Here is an 18,025-nt window from a genome sequence, read left to right as displayed (position 1 = left end):
AAGCTCTTAAATTTATAATATCGTAACTAGTTACAAGTATTTAGATCTTTACCAACACTGCAAATAACAAACTCCTTTACTGCGAGTTGGCAGCTCTTAGCCATTGTTTTTGTTTTGCTGGCACAGCCAGAAAAAATTCTTAAATAGGGAAAATTTTGTTTTGCCTGGCCAAGATTGCCAAGAAATGGAAGCGACTGAAAGCGCGATGCCAGGAACGGACAAATCCCCGGCTTGTCGCACCAGTGGCGATGGCATGGAGCAGCCGGAAAACAGTGGAGCGGCCAAAACAGAGAGTGAAGTACCAGCCAGTGCTGATGTGGACACCAAGGTGAGGAGACCCCAATTATCGCGGAAGGACAGCTCCGTTGTCCAGGAGGCCGTCATGGACAGGAAGGCTTCAACTAGCAGCGGTCCAGCTTCCAATCTGCCCCTTCCTGGCTTGCATACCCTTTACAGACGCCCCGAGATCGTTACCCGGAGCTTGGCACCCGTTGTGCCCAAGGGGGAATTGGTCCAGATGCGGCCGAGACTGGTCACCAGTGCGGAATCGCTGCCCGAACATAAGAAAACCAAGCCCCCCAAATTTGTGCCCTTCGAACCTTATCCGGGTGCCGTAAATCCAATGATCTCTGAGCCAACGAATAAACACAAAATTCATCGGGACAAGAACAACCTGGACATCGCAGTGCTGGTGGATCAAGTGTCCACGCTGCGCACCCAGGAACTGGAGACTGAGCTGACGGATATTAAGGATGCAAATACAGTCAGCAGCCAGGAGGTAAACTCCCTTAAGGAAGAGCTGGCCAAGATGCGCGAGGAACGCAATTACTTTCAAGCCCAGTATAAGTTCCAAACGCAGGTGAACAGCGAGCTAAAGAGCCTACTCGTGGCCTCCGTGGGCGAGGATCTGCAGACACGGGTTAATCTCCTCACGGAGGACAAACTACAACTGGCTAGGGCACTACTGGACACTGCCAACAATTTGACCACTCACACCGAGCAGATTGAGTTCCTGGCCGGCCAGTGTGAGGTCTGGCGATCCAAGTTCCTTGCCAGCAGTGTTATGGTCGAGGAGTTAGCCCGCTGGAAAGCCGATCTCACCCAGAAGAATCAGCTATTGAATGAATCAACAAAGCAACTGCTGCATGCCACCCACCAGATACGCGAAATTCAACTGGATATGCTAAAGCAACTGAAGTTCCTGGCCAAAATTCGTTTCCTCAACCTGCCCGCCACCGATGTCATCAGCCTTAGTGCCGAAAACCTGAACATCCTACAGCGCATGGTCCTGCACACTGGCGTGGGCATTCCCGAGGAGACACTTAAGCTGTCCAGCGCGAGCACAAGTCCACTTTGCGAGGCGGAGAAGTACGCAGTTAGGGTAAGTACACCACTAGTTAAAGTGATTTAATGGAGATTTGAGCACCCAGTTAATGGTAAACCTTATTTAACTTTCAGGCCTTGGAATTCATTAGTCAACCCTTGATGGCCACCGATGAAGCCATAAGAGCTCTTTTCGACCAGGCCCAGCGGCCACACTACGTGCAATCAGCTGCATCCGAGGTAGCTCCTAGCGATAATCAACTAGATAAAGCATAATAGTTTGTGGTCAGAAATCAATGTTACATGTGTGTAGGTCCATTAAATTTTATATACAAACAAATAACAAATGCAAAGCTTTAAGGGGTTAAAACAAAACACTCTTAACTTTTAAGAGTGCCTTTGACCTTGCCTAGCAACCTTTGGACTTCTCGATTCTTCTCTCTACTTGGATTTATTTTCGGTGGCATACAGATCTATCCGTCGCTGTCCAAAGATGGGAATCTGCTGTCGCACCTGCTCCACCTCGGAAAAATCTATATCGGCCACCACTGTTTCCTCGCCTTCACTGGCACTCTGCTGCACCTTCGCCCAGGGACTCACCACCATGGAGTGGCCATAGGCCACATACTCGGCGGTTGTGTCACGAGCGGGCGATGTAGTGACCACAAAGAGTTGGTTATCGTTGGCACGGGATCGCTGCAGTAGCTCCCAGTGAAGTGGACCAGTGGTCATGTTGAATGCAGCCGGATAGATGATCATCTCGCAGCCTGCGTTGCGGTAGAGCCTGGCCATCTCTTCGAATCGGATGTCGTAGCAGATGCCGATGCCAATCTTGTGTCCATCAATGTCTATGATAGTGAAATCATTGCCTGCGCACAGCGTTTCCGACTCCTTGAAGCGAATGCCGCCCTTGACATCAATATCGAAGAGATGCATCTTGCGGTGCTTGGCCACTAGTTCACCAGTGGGTGACCAAACAGTGCAGGTGTTGTAGATGGCATCGTTTTCGCCCAGTTCCGGTATCGTTCCGCCAACAATATACACCTGGTGCTTCCTGGCCAGATTGGAGAGATGCTGCGAGGTGTAGCCATCGGGAATGGTCTCGGAGTACTCCCGGAAGTACTTGGTGCCGTAGGGAGCATTGAAGCACTCGGGCAGAGTGATCAATCGAGGCTTGTGTTCCTTGACCGCCGCGTCGATTTTGCTGGCGGCGTTTTGGACATTGGCCACCTTGTCCTTGGAACCCTTTAGTTGCAGTAGCGCCAAACGCATGACTATTAAATCAGATACATTTAAGTGGAACTACTTTACATTTCGAGAAAGACTTACTGCTGCTAGTTTTGCTCATATTGCTGCAATTAAATGTTATCTTTATGCGGTTTGATAACAGATTCTACCGCAAGCAAAACAACAAGTAATTACAGGGGCGTAGTAAAAGGGATCAATATAAAATTTTACACGTTTTTTGAACAACCCTTTCTGGTCATACTTGACTTAAGTGCTCTGTTGAAGATTGATTTATTTTTTACCCCTTTTGTGAGAAAGGGTGCATTTCAAAAGCAAAATGCATTTCCTTTTAATAAATCTTAAGTTTAACAATTAACAATTTACTAAGCTTTTAAGGTTCTAATATCGTAGCTAGTTACAAGTATTTAGATCTTTACCAACACTGCAAATAACAAACTCTATTACAGCCAGTTGGCAGCCCTCGGCCATTGTTTTGGTTTTGTGGGCACAGCCGGAAAAATTCTTAAATTAAGAAAATCTAGTTTTACCTGCCCAAGATTGCCATGAAATTGAAGCAACTAAAAGCGTGGTGCCAGGTGTCGCACCAGTGGCGATGGCATGGAGCAGCCGGAAAACAGTGGAACGGCCAAAACAGAGAGTGAAGTACCAGCCAGTGCTGAAGTGGACACCAAGATGAAGAGGCCACAATTGTCGCGGAAGGACAGCTTCGTTGTCCAGGAGGACATGAAAGGACATGGACAGGAAGGCTTCAATCTGCCCCTTCCCGGCTTGCATACCCTTCACAGCCGCATATGGTTCGAAGGGCACAAGCTTGGAGGCCTTGGTTTTCTTATGTTCGCGCAGCGATTCCGCACTGGTGACTAGTCTTGGCCGCATCTGGACCAATTCCCCCCTGAGCCAACGAATAAACACAAAACACAACAACCTGGACCTGGATCAGGTGTCCAAGCTGCGCACCCAGCAACTAGAGACTGAGACGACGAATATTAAAGATGCAGACACAGTCAGCAACCGCCAAAAGCTTAACTCCCTTAAGGAGGAGCTGTCCAAAACGAACGAGGAACGGAATTACTTTCAGGCCCAGTATAAATTTCAAATGCAGGTGAACAGTGAGCTGAAGAGCCTGCTGGTGGTTACCAAAAGGCTTTGGAATTCATTAGTCAACCATCATTAGTCGACCAGGCCCAGCGGCCACACTACGTGCAATCAGCTGCATCCGAGGTAGCTCCTAGCGATAATCAACTAGATAAAGCATAATAGTTTGTGGTCGGAAATCAATGCTACATGTGTGTAGGTCCATTAAATTTTATATACAACAAACAAATAACATGAATGCAAAGCTTAACTTTTTAAGAGTGCTTTTGACCTTGCCTAGCAACCTTTGGACTTCTCATTATTCTCTCTTTTTAGACTTATTTTCGGTGGCATACAGGTCTATCCTTCGCTGTCCAAAGATGGGAATCTGCTGACGCACCTGCTCCACCTCGGAAAAATCTATATCGGCCACCACTGTTTCCTCGCCTTCACTGGCACTCTGCTGCACCATCGCCCAGGGATTCACCACCATGGAATGACCATATGACACATAATTGGCGTTTGTGTCACGGGCTTGCGATGTAGTGACCACAAAGAGTTGATTGTCGTTAGCACGGGATCGCTGCACCAGCTCCCAGTGGAGTGGACCAGTAGTCATGTTGAATACAGCCGGATAGATGATCATCTCGCAGCCTGCGTTGCGGTATAGCCTGGCCATCTCCTCGAATCGGATGTCGTAGCAGATGCCGATGCCAATCTTGTGTCCATCAATGTCTATAATAGTGAAATCATTGCCTGCGCACAGCATTTCCGACTCCTTGAAGCGAATACCGCCCTTGACATCAACATCGAAGAGATGCAGTTTGCGGTGCTTGGCCACTAGGTCACCAGTGGGTGACCAAACAGTGCAGGTGTTGTAGACGGCATCGTTTTCGCCCAGTTCCGGTATCGTTCCGCCAACAATATACACCTGATGCTTTCTGGCCAGATTGGAGAGATGCTGCGAGGTGTAGCCATCGGGAATGGTCTCGGAATAGCTCCGGAAGGGAGCATTGAACCACTCCGGCAGAACGATCAATCGCGGCCTGTGTTCCTTGACAGCCGACTCGATTTTGCTGGCGGCATTTTGGACATTGGCCACCTTGTCATTGCAATGCATTAGTTGCAGTAGCGCTAAACGCATGACTATTAAATCAAAAATATTTAAGTAGTTCAGGTTTTTAATTTTGAGTAAGACTTACTGTTGCTAGATTTGGTCATATTGCTGTTATCAAATCTTTGCTGTTATCTTTTTGCGTTTTGATAACAAATTATACTAACGTTTTATGAATTAAAAACAAATTCAGTTTATTACTATTTTATAATTGAAGATATAACGTTAAACCGTAACGTAAGTGGCCATCTTTCCAAAAACAAATAAACAATCTATGCCTATGTTTTTAACACAGTCTGGCAAGGTGAACAGTGTTTGAAAGTGCCGTAAAGCGGGCAGCGCAGCCAAGTTTACGTCGTGCGCGAACAGAGTTGCCACCTTTCTTTCTAGTTTCGTCTCTTTGAGGTATGCACGTGTTCAATTTACAATTTCACAGAAATTCGCCGCAATGTGTGAAAAAACCGTGAAAATATACCACCAAATGCAGCTCAGACTGCGCCCATCCCAGTGTAGCATCAAACTAATAATGATTTTCACCGCTTTTGCATATGTAACCCACCAAACGCCACGGCCAGCAGCAACAACAGCAAAATGGTCCAACGTCTGACGCTCCGGAGACGCCTGTCCTACAACACACGCTCCAACAAGCGGCGCATGTAACTATCCGACTGCAATATACCCCACCGATATGAAATATGACACTATAACGCACCTTTGCCCTTTTACAGTGTTCGCACGCCCGGTGGACGTCTGGTTTACCAGTATGTGAAGAAGAACCCCACCGTGCCCCGTTGCGGCCAGTGCAAGGAGAAGTTGAAGGGTATCACCCCATCCCGCCCCAGCGAGCGCCCCCGGATGTCCAAGCGCTTGAAGACCGTGTCCAGGACCTACGGTGGAGTGCTGTGCCACAGTTGCCTGCGCGAGCGCATCGTGCGCGCCTTCCTCATCGAGGAGCAGAAGATCGTTAAGGCCCTGAAGAGCCAGCGCGAGGCGCTCGTCAAGCCGGTGAAGGCCCCCAAGGCCAAGCCCGAGCCCAAGAAGAAGCCCGCCGCTGGTGCCAAGGGTACCAAGGCCGGTGCCGGCAAGGTCACCAAGGGTGGTGCTGGCGCCAAGGGAGCCGCTGGCAAGAAGCCCGGCCAGAAGCCAGCCGCCGGCAAGCCCAGGAAGTGAAAAGCCAACTAGCTACGAGTTCGGTGTACTGCTAAATAACTTTTAAAATAAATTGTTTTTTCCAACTGGATTCATTGTTTGTATTTTTAGTTCACCAATTCAGTCGGATTGTGCCCTTTACTTATTGGTTGTCCTTGTTTTCCAATCAGACATTACGACTTATAGATTTGTATAGCTTCTACAAGGCAATTTCCAAAATGAATGTCAAATATATTTTAAATAACAAAGTTGCAGTTTCAGTATATATGGGGTCAAAAAGTAATTTTCTAAATTGATATTGATAATTATAAAACAAGAAAAAGGCGCAGCCTTATTGTTCAATGCTTGCAGGGATCACTGTATTTTGATTTATGGCTGTGTGGCAACTCTGTAGAAAACAGCTGTTCGGCAGAAACACTACGAATTTTCTTGAAAATCACGTAAGTCGTTGATTGTTTGTGTTTCTTAAATATACAATTGCAAATGTGTGTTTAGAATGGCGGGAACCAAGGTGCTGCGCTCCCTGCTGCACGAATTGCGCCAGGCGTCGCCAAATGGATGCATCAAGGACTCGCTGGCCGCGCGTTACATTCTGGCGCAATACAAGAAGTTCGCCACCACGGAGCAACAATTCTGCAAGGCTCGCAACGAGGCGACTTTCCTTGGCCAAACCTATCTGACCTACCTGGCCAGCCAGCGACAGTACGTGGAGCTCTACAAGGAATACCACGGGAGGGGCGAGAGATCCGTAAGGGATACCGCCGATTTGGTGGGCTTCAAGCTTCCCTCGGATCCCAAGTGATCTAGTTATATATAAACATACTAGTTACTAGCGTAGTGCGATTAAAGCGTCCAATGTTGCAAATTCCGTGCTTGTATTGCTCTCTACTGTATCATCTGCATAAGCATGGTTATAACGCGGTAGGAAACGCTCATCAGCTGCATTTGAATAAGAAATGCAAATAATATCATATAAAATAAGTAGTGTTAGCATTTTACCTGTTTAAAGGTGTCCAGCGAAATGGACAGGTAACCCATGGCATTCAGTTCCACGGGCTGCTGTGCCCTGATAATGATGATGAGCAGGTACCTCTTGTAGGCTATAGAAGCATCGTGGAAATCATGATTGTACACGGCGTGGGCCACCTCGCCGCTCTGGAAAGAACCTCTGTTAGCGGGCAAACCTAGGACTTCAGCCATAACCAACCAAATCCAGAACTTGCTGACCGTAATAGCACACCAGGTAGACCTGCGTCACCGAAGTCCCGATGAAGATCACATATGTGAAGCCCTCCAAAGTGGCTCCCTGAATCAGAGTGTACACCGCCACCGTGCAGATAACCGCGGCGGTGGTCAACAGGCTCAAAAGCAGCGATCCCCCAAAGATGCCATTCAGATCGTTTTGCAAACTGTTCAAAGTGCTCATCGTAAAATTCAACCATCACTGAACACATTGGCTGTAAATCACGTGCACAATTACCTGACCAGGTGAACTTGCTTGTCCACGATTTTCGCAAGGAATTTCCTGTCTTCCTGGTCGTGCTTCACACTGGGCTTGTGATCCTCCAGTGAACGTATAATGCCTCTAAAGTGAAGATTGATCTGCACCTGAAAGTACAGCAGCCAGATATCCGCGCCAATGTTCGAAATGACCATCTGTGTGCTGTGCAGCCATTCCAGAGCATAGATGCCAATGTACTTCCAAACCGGATCCTTCGTAGGATCATACAAGAAGTATGGATAGCAGTGCATGTAGGTGAATACGTTTTGTGCGCAGTAAGCTATAATCGACGTAATAATCGGTCCAATGACAACCATTATCGACGAACCAATGTAAATTATAACCAAATATACAAACGACTTTGTCCAGTAGTGATCATTCACCCGGTGATAGATCCTGTCCAGTGTGGTTTTCGGATAGAGTTCAGCCAGCTTAGAGTTCAGGCTTTGGATGGCATTGCCTTGCAAAGCGGTGGCGAACTTGGTATCCGAGTTGATGATATAGGTAACCAGAGTGGCGTAGCGCATGATCAGCGACACATTGTCAATAGTCTTCGCCTCCACCATGCGAAATATCATAACTCCCACGCAGACCGCATGGCTGGCGAGGCAAAGGAAGCGATATATTCGATATAGTATCCTGCGGGACCTGGTCTTTGGTACGTCCAGCATGTCGTAGCCCATGATCCAAAACACCGTCGTGGGTAATCGAGCGAAGTCCTCGTAGTTGTACTGCACTTGTTCCATTCCGAAGGCGGTTTGTGGCTAGTCGTGCTCGGGAAGGCGGTTATATAGGCTCACTCGTCCTGTGGGAGTGGTTTGCGGTTTGGCAGTGGGTTTCCTCATGGTTTCCACTAATAGAAGGGAAAACGTGAGTGTTGACAATTAGGCGAGGTGTTGAACGCTTTAATAATTTAAATTTGCTCTTTGCATTTAGAACCCGTTTAAATTATTCGCAGGGTAATGATTCCCTTTTACTAAAGCAGTTTTTTTTTTAAATATGTACCACTATGCTTAAGAAGCTCTGTGTATCCTATTTTGAATTTTATTTTTTTACGTATGTGGATGCCAAAGAGCAGACAATAAGAAGACACTCGAATTAAAGTGAACATTAATTAAGATCAATTGAGAGATGCGCAGAATCAAAGTTGCAATTACCATGGCCATTTTTTATGATCATACTCTTATAAGGGCTCCATAAGTCAAATATATATTTAGTTCTTCAAGGTCTGCGAGTTAGGGAATTCCGTGTGGTTTCACACCTTTGCTGACTTAAGCGTCTCTCGTTTAAACTTTAATGTGAAAATGACATTAATAGAACCTACCGTTTAAGGCAGCAAGTTTTCCAAGATTTCCCAACTCCCCTAGTTTTAATAGTTTTATCAAGAGGGTCCCAAATTTAATTAGCTCTCGCTTGCTAAGACTTGGGCAGCCAGTTGGTGTGCCCATTCCCGTCCACTTGCCCATAAAAATATGTACGCATAATAATGCCGTTTGACTGGGGAGAAATAACCGCTTTGGTCCGAGCTTGCACTTAATAATTTCCATAAATGAGCTGCTCAGTTTTCTTGGGCGCGTTTACCGTTCCATTGTTGATGCACTTGCCTTTATTGTTTGCTGCTTTTGTTGTGGACATATTTGAAATTCTTGCGCACAACAACAAATTGGCATGGGAGTCGTCCATTCTATAGCTTCTATCCGACTCTGACCGGAATGCTAAGCAGCCGGGCTGCAGCAAAGGAGGTATCTTTGCTTTTGACATTGGAGCAACCTTCCAACTGAAAGGTGTTACCTCAGGTAAGCAAATAGTTGGCTTGAAAGTGAGCAGGGCATTTCATAAAGTATCGTACATGACCAACTGATGCTGATCCTCATAGAGATTTATGGAAAAAGCATCCCCAGATACGAGTGTATCTGTTAGATACAAGATACTCATAGCTCTGTACCTCTTAGCTACAAGATATCCATTGCTCCATGTATCTTAATGGTTTTGTTTTGATTTGGTTGCTTCATTCCAGCCCATCAAGCATGCATTTATTGCTGTCACAGTATTGCACAATTTGCAGCCCGGTCAACTATTATTGTTCGTCGAGTTCCCACTGCCGAATAATTCCGGCCTAGCCAGCTATATAAGCCGAACGCAGATATATAGCTACATATATCTGTGAGTTCAGACCCATGTTGAACTTCGCTCATCAATTTGACTGTCTTACACTGCACAAGTAATTTATTCATTAGTTTCAATTGGCCGCCAACTGTTGCCACCCATTTTCTTCTCTTCCTCCAACCGAACAGCTGAAACTAAATGCCCCATATTATGTGCGCCAAGAATTGCACTTGCAAACGCAACTCGAACATTAATGGGACATCCGAAGAGATTTATGTGAGGCAACTATGCGTCACATTAGACCCAGTCTGCTCAAATTAGAATCAGATATTTGGGCAGCCACTCTTCTTATAGCCGTGCCCATTATTCGCGCGGACTGAGGGACCTGCGTTTAAGCAACTACAAGCCAATAAGGGAATTAAATCCTGGCCAGTCATCAGGACTCACCGGAAGGTGCCTGGTGTCGCTATCGCCGTCTCTACTAAATACTTTATGAGTCCGAGGCGCCTCTGTAAATCTTTCTGCGTTTTTATACCCGTTACTCGCAGAGCAAAAGGGTATACTAGATTCGTTGAAAAGTATGTACCAGGCAGAAGGCAAACAAATATTCTTGATCAGGATCAATAGCCGAAACGAACTGGCCATGTCCGTCTGTCCGCTCGTCTGTCCGTATGAACGCCTCGATCTCAGGAACTACAAAAGCTAGAATGTTGAGATTAGGCATGCAGCTTCTAGAGACGTAGACGCAGCGCATGTTTATCCAAATATTGCAACGCCCAATCTAACTCAACTAATCTTAATCGGAATATGAAGTGGCATACCTCTAAATGTTTCTGGAGGAATTCTCTAAAACTCTGCATTAAAATTTAGAAATTTATTTTTTTTAATTTTTTTGTTATTTTTTCTGATGTTATGATGTTGTAGAAATTCAAAAATGTCCAAAGACTGAAGTTCTAAACTCCATAACTCAACTTATCTTAATCGGATTTTGAAGTGGCATACCTCTAAATGTTTCTGGAGCAAATCTCTAAAACTCTGCATTCAAATTTAGAAATTTATTTTTATTTTATTTTTTATTTTATATTATATTATATATATTATTTTATATTTATTTTTTAGTTTTTTTGTAATTTTTATGATGTTATGTATTGTAGAAATTAAAAAAAATTCAAAAATGTCCAAAGACTGAAGTTCTAAACTCCATAACTCAACTTATCTTAATCGGATTTTGAAGTGGCATACCTCTAAATGTTTCTGGAGCAATTCTCTAAAACTCTGCATTCAAATTTAGAAATTTATTTTTTTTTAAATTTTTTTGTTATTTTTTCTGATGTTATGTATTGTAGAAATTAAAAAAAATTAAAAAATGTCCGAAGACTGAAGTTCTAAAGTCCATAACTCAACTAATCTTAATCTGATTTTGAAGTGGCATACCTCTAAATGTTTCTGGAGCAATTCTCTAAAACTCTGCATTCAAATTTAGAAATTAATTTTTTTTTTAGTTTTTTTGTAATTTTTATGATGTTATGTATTGTAGAAATTAAAAAAAATTCAAAAATGTCCAAAGACTGAAGTTCTAAACTCCATAACTCAACTTATCTTAATCGGATTTTGAAGTGGCATACCTCTAAATGTTTCTGGAGCAATTCTCTAAAACTCTGCATTCAAATTTAGAAATTTATTTTTTTTTAATTTTTTTGTTATTTTTTCCGATGTTATGATGTTGTAGAAATTAAAAAAAATTCAAAAATGTCCAAAGACTGAAGTTCTAAACTCCATAACTCAACTTATCTTAATCGGATTTTGAAGTGGCATACCTCTAAATGTTTCTGGAGCAATTCTCTAAAACTCTGCATTCAAATTTAGAAATTTATTTTTTTTAAATTTTTTTGTTATTTTTTCAGATGTTATGATGTTGTAGAAATTCAAAAATGTCCAAAGACTGAAGTTCTAAACTCCATAACTCAACTTATCTTAATCGGATTTTGAAGTGGCATACCTCTAAATGTTTCTGGAGCAATTCTCTAAAACTCTGCATTCAAATTTAGAAATTTATTTTTTTTTTAATTTTTTTTTTTTTAAATGTTGAAATTTCTCGTTTGCCACTAGCTGAGTAACAGGTATCTGATAGTCGGGGAACTCGAGTCTAGCATTTTATCTTGTTTTTTCTGCCGTCTGGCTCCAACCAAAATAAACACAGCAATCCGGTACCCGGGATACGGATCCGGTGAATAGACAACGGCAAACACCCTAAAACCCAGAAGAAATCACACACACACACACAATGTAGGAAACAACAACGGGGAGATGAATGACTGGCCGGCTGGTCGGTGGGACACAAAGAACAAGCAAGGGCATCTCTGAAATGGGCAACAGGCTGGCCAGGAGTCGTCTGGCTGGGTGCAAAATAGGATGGCCAGGAGAGGTGGCGAAGGTGGCGAGCCATTTGCCCGGCTATCAAATCAATGGCCAGGGGTTTTGTCCTCCAGCATGGCAGCATTAATCGGCATAAAGTACAATATCTCACACCCTTTCAAGTGCCGATGCGATTTCAATATACATTATTCAGCCGCGGGGTGGGGTGCTGGTGGATTATAGAGTGGATTGATTCACACGGAAAAAATGTAAATTATAAATAAAATTAAAATCTGCAAATAAATATCTTTATATTATTGTGGTAACAATTCATTTAGATTCTTCTTTAAATTAAAATGTATAGGCATCTAAATATATATACATTTTTACCTCCTAATAAAACTCCGGATATTTCCGTACGAGTTACTACCAAGACTCTTGAGTTTTCAGTAATATACCTGCATATGATATACTAATATATGTCTACAATCTTAAAAAAGTGTTATACCCTAGTCTCCGCGCTTTAAGACAAGTCTGCTGGCAGTGTAGGACTTTGGCAAACACTGTTTGCATTATGCGCAGAACAGGACCCATCTCTGACCACAAGGACCACAAGGACAACAAAGAGCAGGAGCAGTTGAAGCGGCAGGAGCGGCAGAGTTGCTGCGCTTTTCACTTTCCCATTTATTAATGAATTTATTGGCCCGCCTGCGTTTGATGCGCAAATGCATTTTCGCATTTATCCCGACTCTGACATTCGATGAAAGCGGGGGGGTAAATTAAATGGAGATACCGATGGGTTCCAGTTGCGGGGGTGATTGGCCCAGGACGAACAAAGGGTAGGTGCACGCATAACATTTATCATAGCTTTTGTTTTGGTTACAGCTCAGCTGCTTCCGTTTCCAAAGCGACCCACAGTGGGTGGGTGTTTAGATGTCTGGGTGTTTGGGAGTTTCGTCCTTAGATCCTGCCAGCTGTCGCACGAACGACCGAGCCTGCGTAATTAATAGTGCGGAAATTTGGTAATTCTCCGATTACAACAGTCATTGCTGTCTGCCAACGAACAATTATGGGTTGGAGTGAGGAAAGATATACAAAAAGGAAATGTAGGAAAGCTCACCTTTTCGGCTTGAAGTGATACTATTTTGCAGAAAGGGTAATGTTCCAAAATAAATCAAGACTCCAATAAAGATTCTAAGTTATCATTCTGATTAAACATTTCTTCTTTCTTTAGGCTTCCTCAAATATAACAATTCTATATTGTTAGAATAATACCTTCTACTGAATCTCAAAGCTGAGTAAATATTTTCTAAGTGGCATCCTTCTAAGCCACTAAGTTCTAAATTTGCATCAAAAAGTTCAATAACAGATTGCACCAGTAAAAAAAGATTGTTTAATATGTTTGAAATTGATCGTGAATGATTTTTGATAGGATAAATATAAATATCTGTTAAAAGAGGACCACTTTCATATATCAAAAGACTTACCGTAAATAATGGGAACAACGAAATGCAAAAGTCAGCAAACATAACTAATCCCTTCGGGAAAGCCACTATTTATCCTCTTCTGCCCTATGGTGACTTTTATTGTTTCAAAATGTTTGCTGGGTGTTCTGCAACCGGTTTTTCTCACTGTGCTCACTCTCCCTGTCTCTCCCTTGCTCTCTCCCGCTCTCCCGCTCTCTGGACCTCTCAGTTTCTCTGTTTGGCTCGCCGCACTCGCGTTGCTCATTCGCCGCATCGGCCCGAGTGTTTTGAGTATTCCGAGTGTTTTTCAGTGGCCGGCGCTCAGTTTCCGCTGAACCTTCGAGGCGAACGGTTCGATGTGTTTGGGCTTGGTTTAAATATTACCCGATTTCCGACTCGGTTCGATCCAATCTAATCTGATACTCGGTGCTGAGCTCCATTCGCAAATCTCGAGTTCTGTGGCCATGTGAAGTGCGGGCATCTCGACGTGCGAAAAGAAGTTCTGATAAAGCCATCCAGACGATAAGCATCCACATTTAATTATGTTTGTGCCAAGAACTGTGCTCTAGTTACGCAAAATTGCAAGTGAAATCCGTCGGCAAAGAAATTCTGCGGTAAATGTGGTTCCCCTAAAATCGCAAGAAGTGCCGATCACTTCTGAAATTGTTATTTACATTCTTAATTTATATAACGGTTGAGCATCTCCTTATTGCTGCTGCTGCTGCTGCTGTTGTTATTGTTGTTCTGGTTCTGGTGGCTGAGGATGCTCCCCTACTTGCTGCCTAACCCGTTTATATATTTTTTACTCCAACTGGCCAACTGCACACGCACATACAGACAATGCATCAAGTTGCTGTTCTGGCGCATCCAGCCATGCACAGAGAGAAAAATACCATGTGTATGCAACAATAACAAAGAACTGTCTAAACCATAATTGAATTCAGTGTTTGTAAATTAATAAGTATATTTACCAAACATAACAGGCAATTTCAATTCTGTAGCAATACTGATAAATGACAAGTGATTCGATTAGATATCGCACTGCTCTTTTTCCTTGTGTATCTTTAAGATACACGTACTTGCCGCACACACCTTCTGTCGCTTGTGTTTCCTTATTGACTTCGCCCCTGCCCCATGGCCCCTCCCCCTTTCCCCTTCCTTGGGGCAATGTTTATTTTTGTTTGCTCGCCCAGAAAGCGGGAAAAACAAGTTTTTCTCTTTGAAACCAAAACAACAACAGCCGCAACAGCAACTGCGCCGCAACTCTTGGCTCGCTTTGCTTTTGGAAAATACTTGGGGAAAAGTTCAAGTGAAGACAACTGTTGCATTCAAAATACCAAAAATCCAAAAACCACTACAAAATAAATATACATTTATGTGGAAGTGTCGTCTTCGGGTGAGAGCGGAAAATGCGTTAATTAGCGGATTAAAATGCATATGCCAGTGACTCGAATTAAGTCGTTAATCAAAAGCCGGGACGAGATCGTGTGCAATTAGCAAATGTCGTGACATATGCAAAAGTAAAAAGCGAAAAAAAACCAAAAACGAAATAAATGTCAACGCATGTGAAAGTTTATTTTGGAAAAACAAAAACAAATAATGTATCGAAAAAAACAAGTGCTCGTGTGACATAAATAATTAATTGCAGTGAGGCGATAAAGCAGCACAGCCAGCGAATTACCAAATTACCAAATTGCCATGCAACAAGTGTTTGCCACATGTCCGCTGTGTTTTTTCCTGTGTTTCATGTGGAATTTCCACTCCAAGTGCATTCCGCTCTCCCCCGAACAATATGAAAGAAAAACATATATAACCCTTTAAGTGCGGTACGCACGATAAAAACCGCTGTTCTGTTCTGAATCACTTTCCTATAAATAATACCCATTAAATGTGCATATCTCACAGAGAGCCGCGACCCAAATAGGGAGTAACGAGAGCATTATGGGCTTCTCATCAGCCCTACAAAGTCGAGCCGCCCACGAGGCGCTGATCGTCCGCCAGGATGCCGAGCTCCGGCTAATGGAGACCATGAAGCGATCCATCCAGATGAAGGCCAAGTGCGACAAGGAGTACGCAATCAGCCTGACAGCCGTGGCCCAGCAGGGTCTCAAGATCGATCGGGCTGACGAGATGCAAGGTAAGCCGAGCTATGCCAGCAGAATTGCAGGTGCGATAAGATTTTACTGCCACTTATTTAATCAATGATACCTGTATCTCAACACTCCTATTCAATATGGTGTTCTTAACTGTCTACTGGATTGCTCCATTGGTTATCAGACTTTGATTTCCCCAATCAGGCCAAAATAATTGTGGTCTAGCTGAAGTCTATATGGTGGACTTAACACAAAACATGTGTTCCAAGAAGGAAGGAGAGCAATTTATGCTCGCACTTCCATTGACCTCTTGGGCATTACTCACAATATTCAGTGGGTGAACTCACCAGCGTATCATCCATTAGTCAGGGTAAAAGTGCGGCAGTTATAAGGCAAGTGACGATAAGCTGGTGGATGTTATTGTTAATGGCCCCTATATGGGATGGAATGAAGGCAAACATATCTTGTCCTTAGGGTTGGACAGTGAAATGTTCCTGCATCTCCATTTGGTGTGATTTTTGGCAGCCTGCTGGGCTGGAAAAACTGGCCAGTGGCTATCGCGTGACTTGATCGCATTTCCAAGTGAATGAGACGCGTTGGGTTCTATCTGAAACGACTCGAGATAATCGCCAGACAAGCAAATCGTTTTCAACTACCGTGCTCTGGGTGGCATGGTCATTGCATCCGGATGCATCCGGGCAGCCAGGACTCTGGACTAAATTGGCAAGCACAATCTCCGTTCTGCGGAGCTCATCAAAGTGTCGACAAAGTGCAGCTGTCTTGTGCTTCTAGCTGCTCCCCAAGAAGAAGAGCACATGAAAATTGCTGTAATTTGCAGTCCGGTGTCAGTGCTTTTCGCTTGGGAAATGTTTTCCCTGCTGTTTACATGGCCAAACAAACGTATTCGCTGGATGCGAGTGTACACGCACACACACAGTGCACAATAGCGTAGCCAAATGATTTAGTTCGGGCCATTTGATATAGCCCAACTATATATTCATATACATATATCTCAGATTGTTTATCTGCTTGCTTCTCACCTTGACCATGAACTTGAAACGCTCGCTTTGAGTGCAGTTTGCTGTCTAAACTTCAGACTTTGCAGCCTAGCGAAGCGCAAACATTTTAACAAAAACTGAAAAAGAGGAACTGACGTGCGTATTATGTTTCCGATTGGCTCAGCAATAATTTTCCGAAAATCTTCGCAATGTATTTGCGTCACTTTTGCGTAACGCTGGCTTAAAAAATGATTCATTGCCGAAGGCTTTTGATTGCACTTTTACCCAACTGTTCAGCGGATAAACTGCAAGTGAGTCACATGTCTGGGCAAATTGTGGATTAGCTGCGGTTTTACGGGTTTTAGCACTGTGTCTACTATTTATAAGTTAACTTATCATGTAGATGTGGTTGGGAAAAATTGCAGTTTGTAGAATAAATATTCACTTAATCCTTAAATGCTATACTAAAGTTTACTACCCTTGCTGTTTATTTTAAAATTTAATTAGTGCTTATCCAACCATTACCTTACTATCATATTTGTCTCACTTTACTAATGCCTGTTAGCCTTTTACCCCTTTGCAGGCAGCCTGATCTCCAAGTCCTGGCGATCCTACATGGATGAACTGGACCAGCAGGCCAAACAGTTCAAGTTCAACGCGGAGCAGCTGGAGGTCGTCTGCGATAAGCTGACCCACCTCTCGCAGGACAAACGAAAGGCCAGGAAAGCCTACCAGGAGGAGCATGCCAAGATTGCCGCACGCCTGAATCATGTGAGTGTCTCGGCCAACACCTTAAATACCCATTCGAACACTCGAACACTCGACGCACCCAATTCAGACAGCATATGAATTATCGAAAGACAGGGCACTGAGAACAAATGGGTGGCTCGTTCTGCGTAGAAATGTGGAGGGTAGATTTTGTAGCTTTGTGTCGTCTATCTACTTCACGCTTCCTGCCTAAGGTCTCCCACTTAAATGTGTCTTGTCTTCGGGTGTACGCATTTATTTATTTATGATTGCCATTGCGAGTCAACTCGACCACCATAACAATAATCATTTGAAGCTCGGGGCCCCACAAGCCACAAGCTCCGCCCACAGCCGTCTTTTGTTGGACTGTCCATTGTTCGAGGTGCCTATATAGTATATTAAGTATTTGTATAATCAAAATAAATATTAAGCATTTCTGCGGAAAAGAAGAAACGACTTGGGGCACATTTAAGCAGCTTAAGCGTCTTGTAAACACTCACCAAAATAAATGTGGAAGAGAATTCCAATGATTGCTATTGGCTTTGTTGGCCCAGTCGGCGTACTAAATCAATAGAAGTGTTTATTTATGAGCCCTGTCGTGCGGCAACAAGTTTATTAACCCACCGGGCAGCGAAATATTAGAACAGCAAAATTACAAAAAATACACGATATAAAGAGATAAAAAGATAAAAAGCCAACCAGCAACACGAGCATGAAGAAGGGTCAACAAATTGCGAATATTTACGGGTGCTGACAGCAAATTAGCATTTTAAATAGACACAAAGAGCGCGGCGGAACTTCAGTATTCCGTATTCCGTATTCCGTATTCAGTCCAGTTTTGTTTTTTGAAA

The 18,025-nt window shown here is 43.6% G+C and overlaps 8 protein-coding genes across 10 annotated transcripts in view; 5 read left to right on the top strand and 3 right to left on the bottom strand.

Moving 5' to 3' along the window:
- Positions 1-102: 102 nt before the first annotated feature.
- Positions 103-1,659, top strand: LOC6552307 (golgin-45). The gene is made up of 2 exons (XM_001980796.3): positions 103-1,381; positions 1,459-1,659. Exons 1-2 carry the CDS (start codon positions 185-187, stop codon positions 1,597-1,599), a joined length of 1,338 nt encoding a protein of 445 aa, XP_001980832.1. The 5' UTR covers positions 103-184; the 3' UTR covers positions 1,600-1,659.
- LOC6552308 (omega-amidase NIT2) lies at positions 1,611-2,765 on the bottom strand. The gene is made up of 2 exons (XM_001980797.3): positions 2,653-2,765; positions 1,611-2,597 (listed from the first exon to the last, which is right to left on the bottom strand). The coding sequence occupies exons 1-2, from the start codon at positions 2,669-2,671 to the stop codon at positions 1,765-1,767; spliced, it is 852 nt and encodes a 283-aa protein (XP_001980833.2). The 5' UTR covers positions 2,672-2,765; the 3' UTR covers positions 1,611-1,764.
- Positions 2,766-3,168: 403 nt separating this feature from the next.
- Positions 3,169-3,745, top strand: LOC113563738. Its single transcript, XM_026975922.1, has 2 exons — positions 3,169-3,365; positions 3,436-3,745. Exons 1-2 carry the CDS (start codon positions 3,169-3,171, stop codon positions 3,743-3,745), a joined length of 507 nt encoding a protein of 168 aa, XP_026831723.1.
- Positions 3,746-3,942: 197 nt separating this feature from the next.
- On the bottom strand, positions 3,943-4,887 carry LOC6552539 (omega-amidase NIT2). The gene is made up of 2 exons (XM_001980799.2): positions 4,848-4,887; positions 3,943-4,791 (listed from the first exon to the last, which is right to left on the bottom strand). Exons 1-2 carry the CDS (start codon positions 4,864-4,866, stop codon positions 3,965-3,967), a joined length of 846 nt encoding a protein of 281 aa, XP_001980835.1. The 5' UTR covers positions 4,867-4,887; the 3' UTR covers positions 3,943-3,964.
- Positions 4,888-5,060: 173 nt separating this feature from the next.
- Positions 5,061-5,999, top strand: LOC6552540 (60S ribosomal protein L34). 2 transcript variants are annotated; one of them, XM_001980800.3, is made up of 3 exons: positions 5,061-5,164; positions 5,338-5,415; positions 5,488-5,993. In XM_001980800.3, exons 2-3 carry the CDS (start codon positions 5,351-5,353, stop codon positions 5,927-5,929), a joined length of 507 nt encoding a protein of 168 aa, XP_001980836.1. In that variant the 5' UTR covers positions 5,061-5,164; positions 5,338-5,350; the 3' UTR covers positions 5,930-5,993. The 2 variants fall into 2 exon arrangements, with proteins under 2 accessions (XP_001980836.1, XP_015010003.1); XM_015154517.2 differs by having other exon boundaries at positions 5,066-5,164; positions 5,335-5,415; positions 5,488-5,999.
- Positions 6,000-6,248: 249 nt separating this feature from the next.
- Positions 6,249-6,776, top strand: LOC6552541 (protein FMC1 homolog). The gene is made up of 2 exons (XM_001980801.3): positions 6,249-6,348; positions 6,404-6,776. The coding sequence occupies exon 2, from the start codon at positions 6,405-6,407 to the stop codon at positions 6,708-6,710; it is 306 nt and encodes a 101-aa protein (XP_001980837.1). The 5' UTR covers positions 6,249-6,348; position 6,404; the 3' UTR covers positions 6,711-6,776.
- Positions 6,777-6,793: 17 nt separating this feature from the next.
- Positions 6,794-8,193, bottom strand: LOC6552542 (odorant receptor 85f). The gene is made up of 4 exons (XM_001980802.3): positions 7,389-8,193; positions 7,116-7,317; positions 6,908-7,063; positions 6,794-6,847 (listed from the first exon to the last, which is right to left on the bottom strand). Exons 1-4 carry the CDS (start codon positions 8,153-8,155, stop codon positions 6,794-6,796), a joined length of 1,179 nt encoding a protein of 392 aa, XP_001980838.1. The 5' UTR covers positions 8,156-8,193.
- A 5,452-nt stretch (positions 8,194-13,645) lies between these two features.
- The window catches only part of LOC6552543 (tyrosine-protein kinase Fer), a 26,644-nt gene continuing 22,264 nt past the window's right edge, over positions 13,646-18,025 (top strand). For both annotated transcript variants that reach the window (XM_015154519.2, XM_001980803.3), the window contains exons 1-3: positions 13,646-13,950; positions 15,242-15,473; positions 17,011-17,198. In XM_015154519.2, coding sequence (XP_015010005.1) covers positions 15,278-15,473; positions 17,011-17,198 — 384 coding nt within the window. In that variant the 5' untranslated portion in view covers positions 13,646-13,950; positions 15,242-15,277. The remainder of the gene's footprint in view (positions 13,951-15,241; positions 15,474-17,010; positions 17,199-18,025) is intronic.

Source organism: Drosophila erecta, unplaced genomic scaffold, assembly GCF_003286155.1.
Source record: "Drosophila erecta strain 14021-0224.00,06,07 unplaced genomic scaffold, DereRS2 tig00000000-arrow-pilon, whole genome shotgun sequence".
In the NCBI taxonomy this organism is placed as follows: Eukaryota; Metazoa; Arthropoda; class Insecta; order Diptera; family Drosophilidae; genus Drosophila; species Drosophila erecta.
Note: the sequence above shows the minus strand (reverse complement) of the source record. Positions and strands in the feature narration are given on the sequence as shown.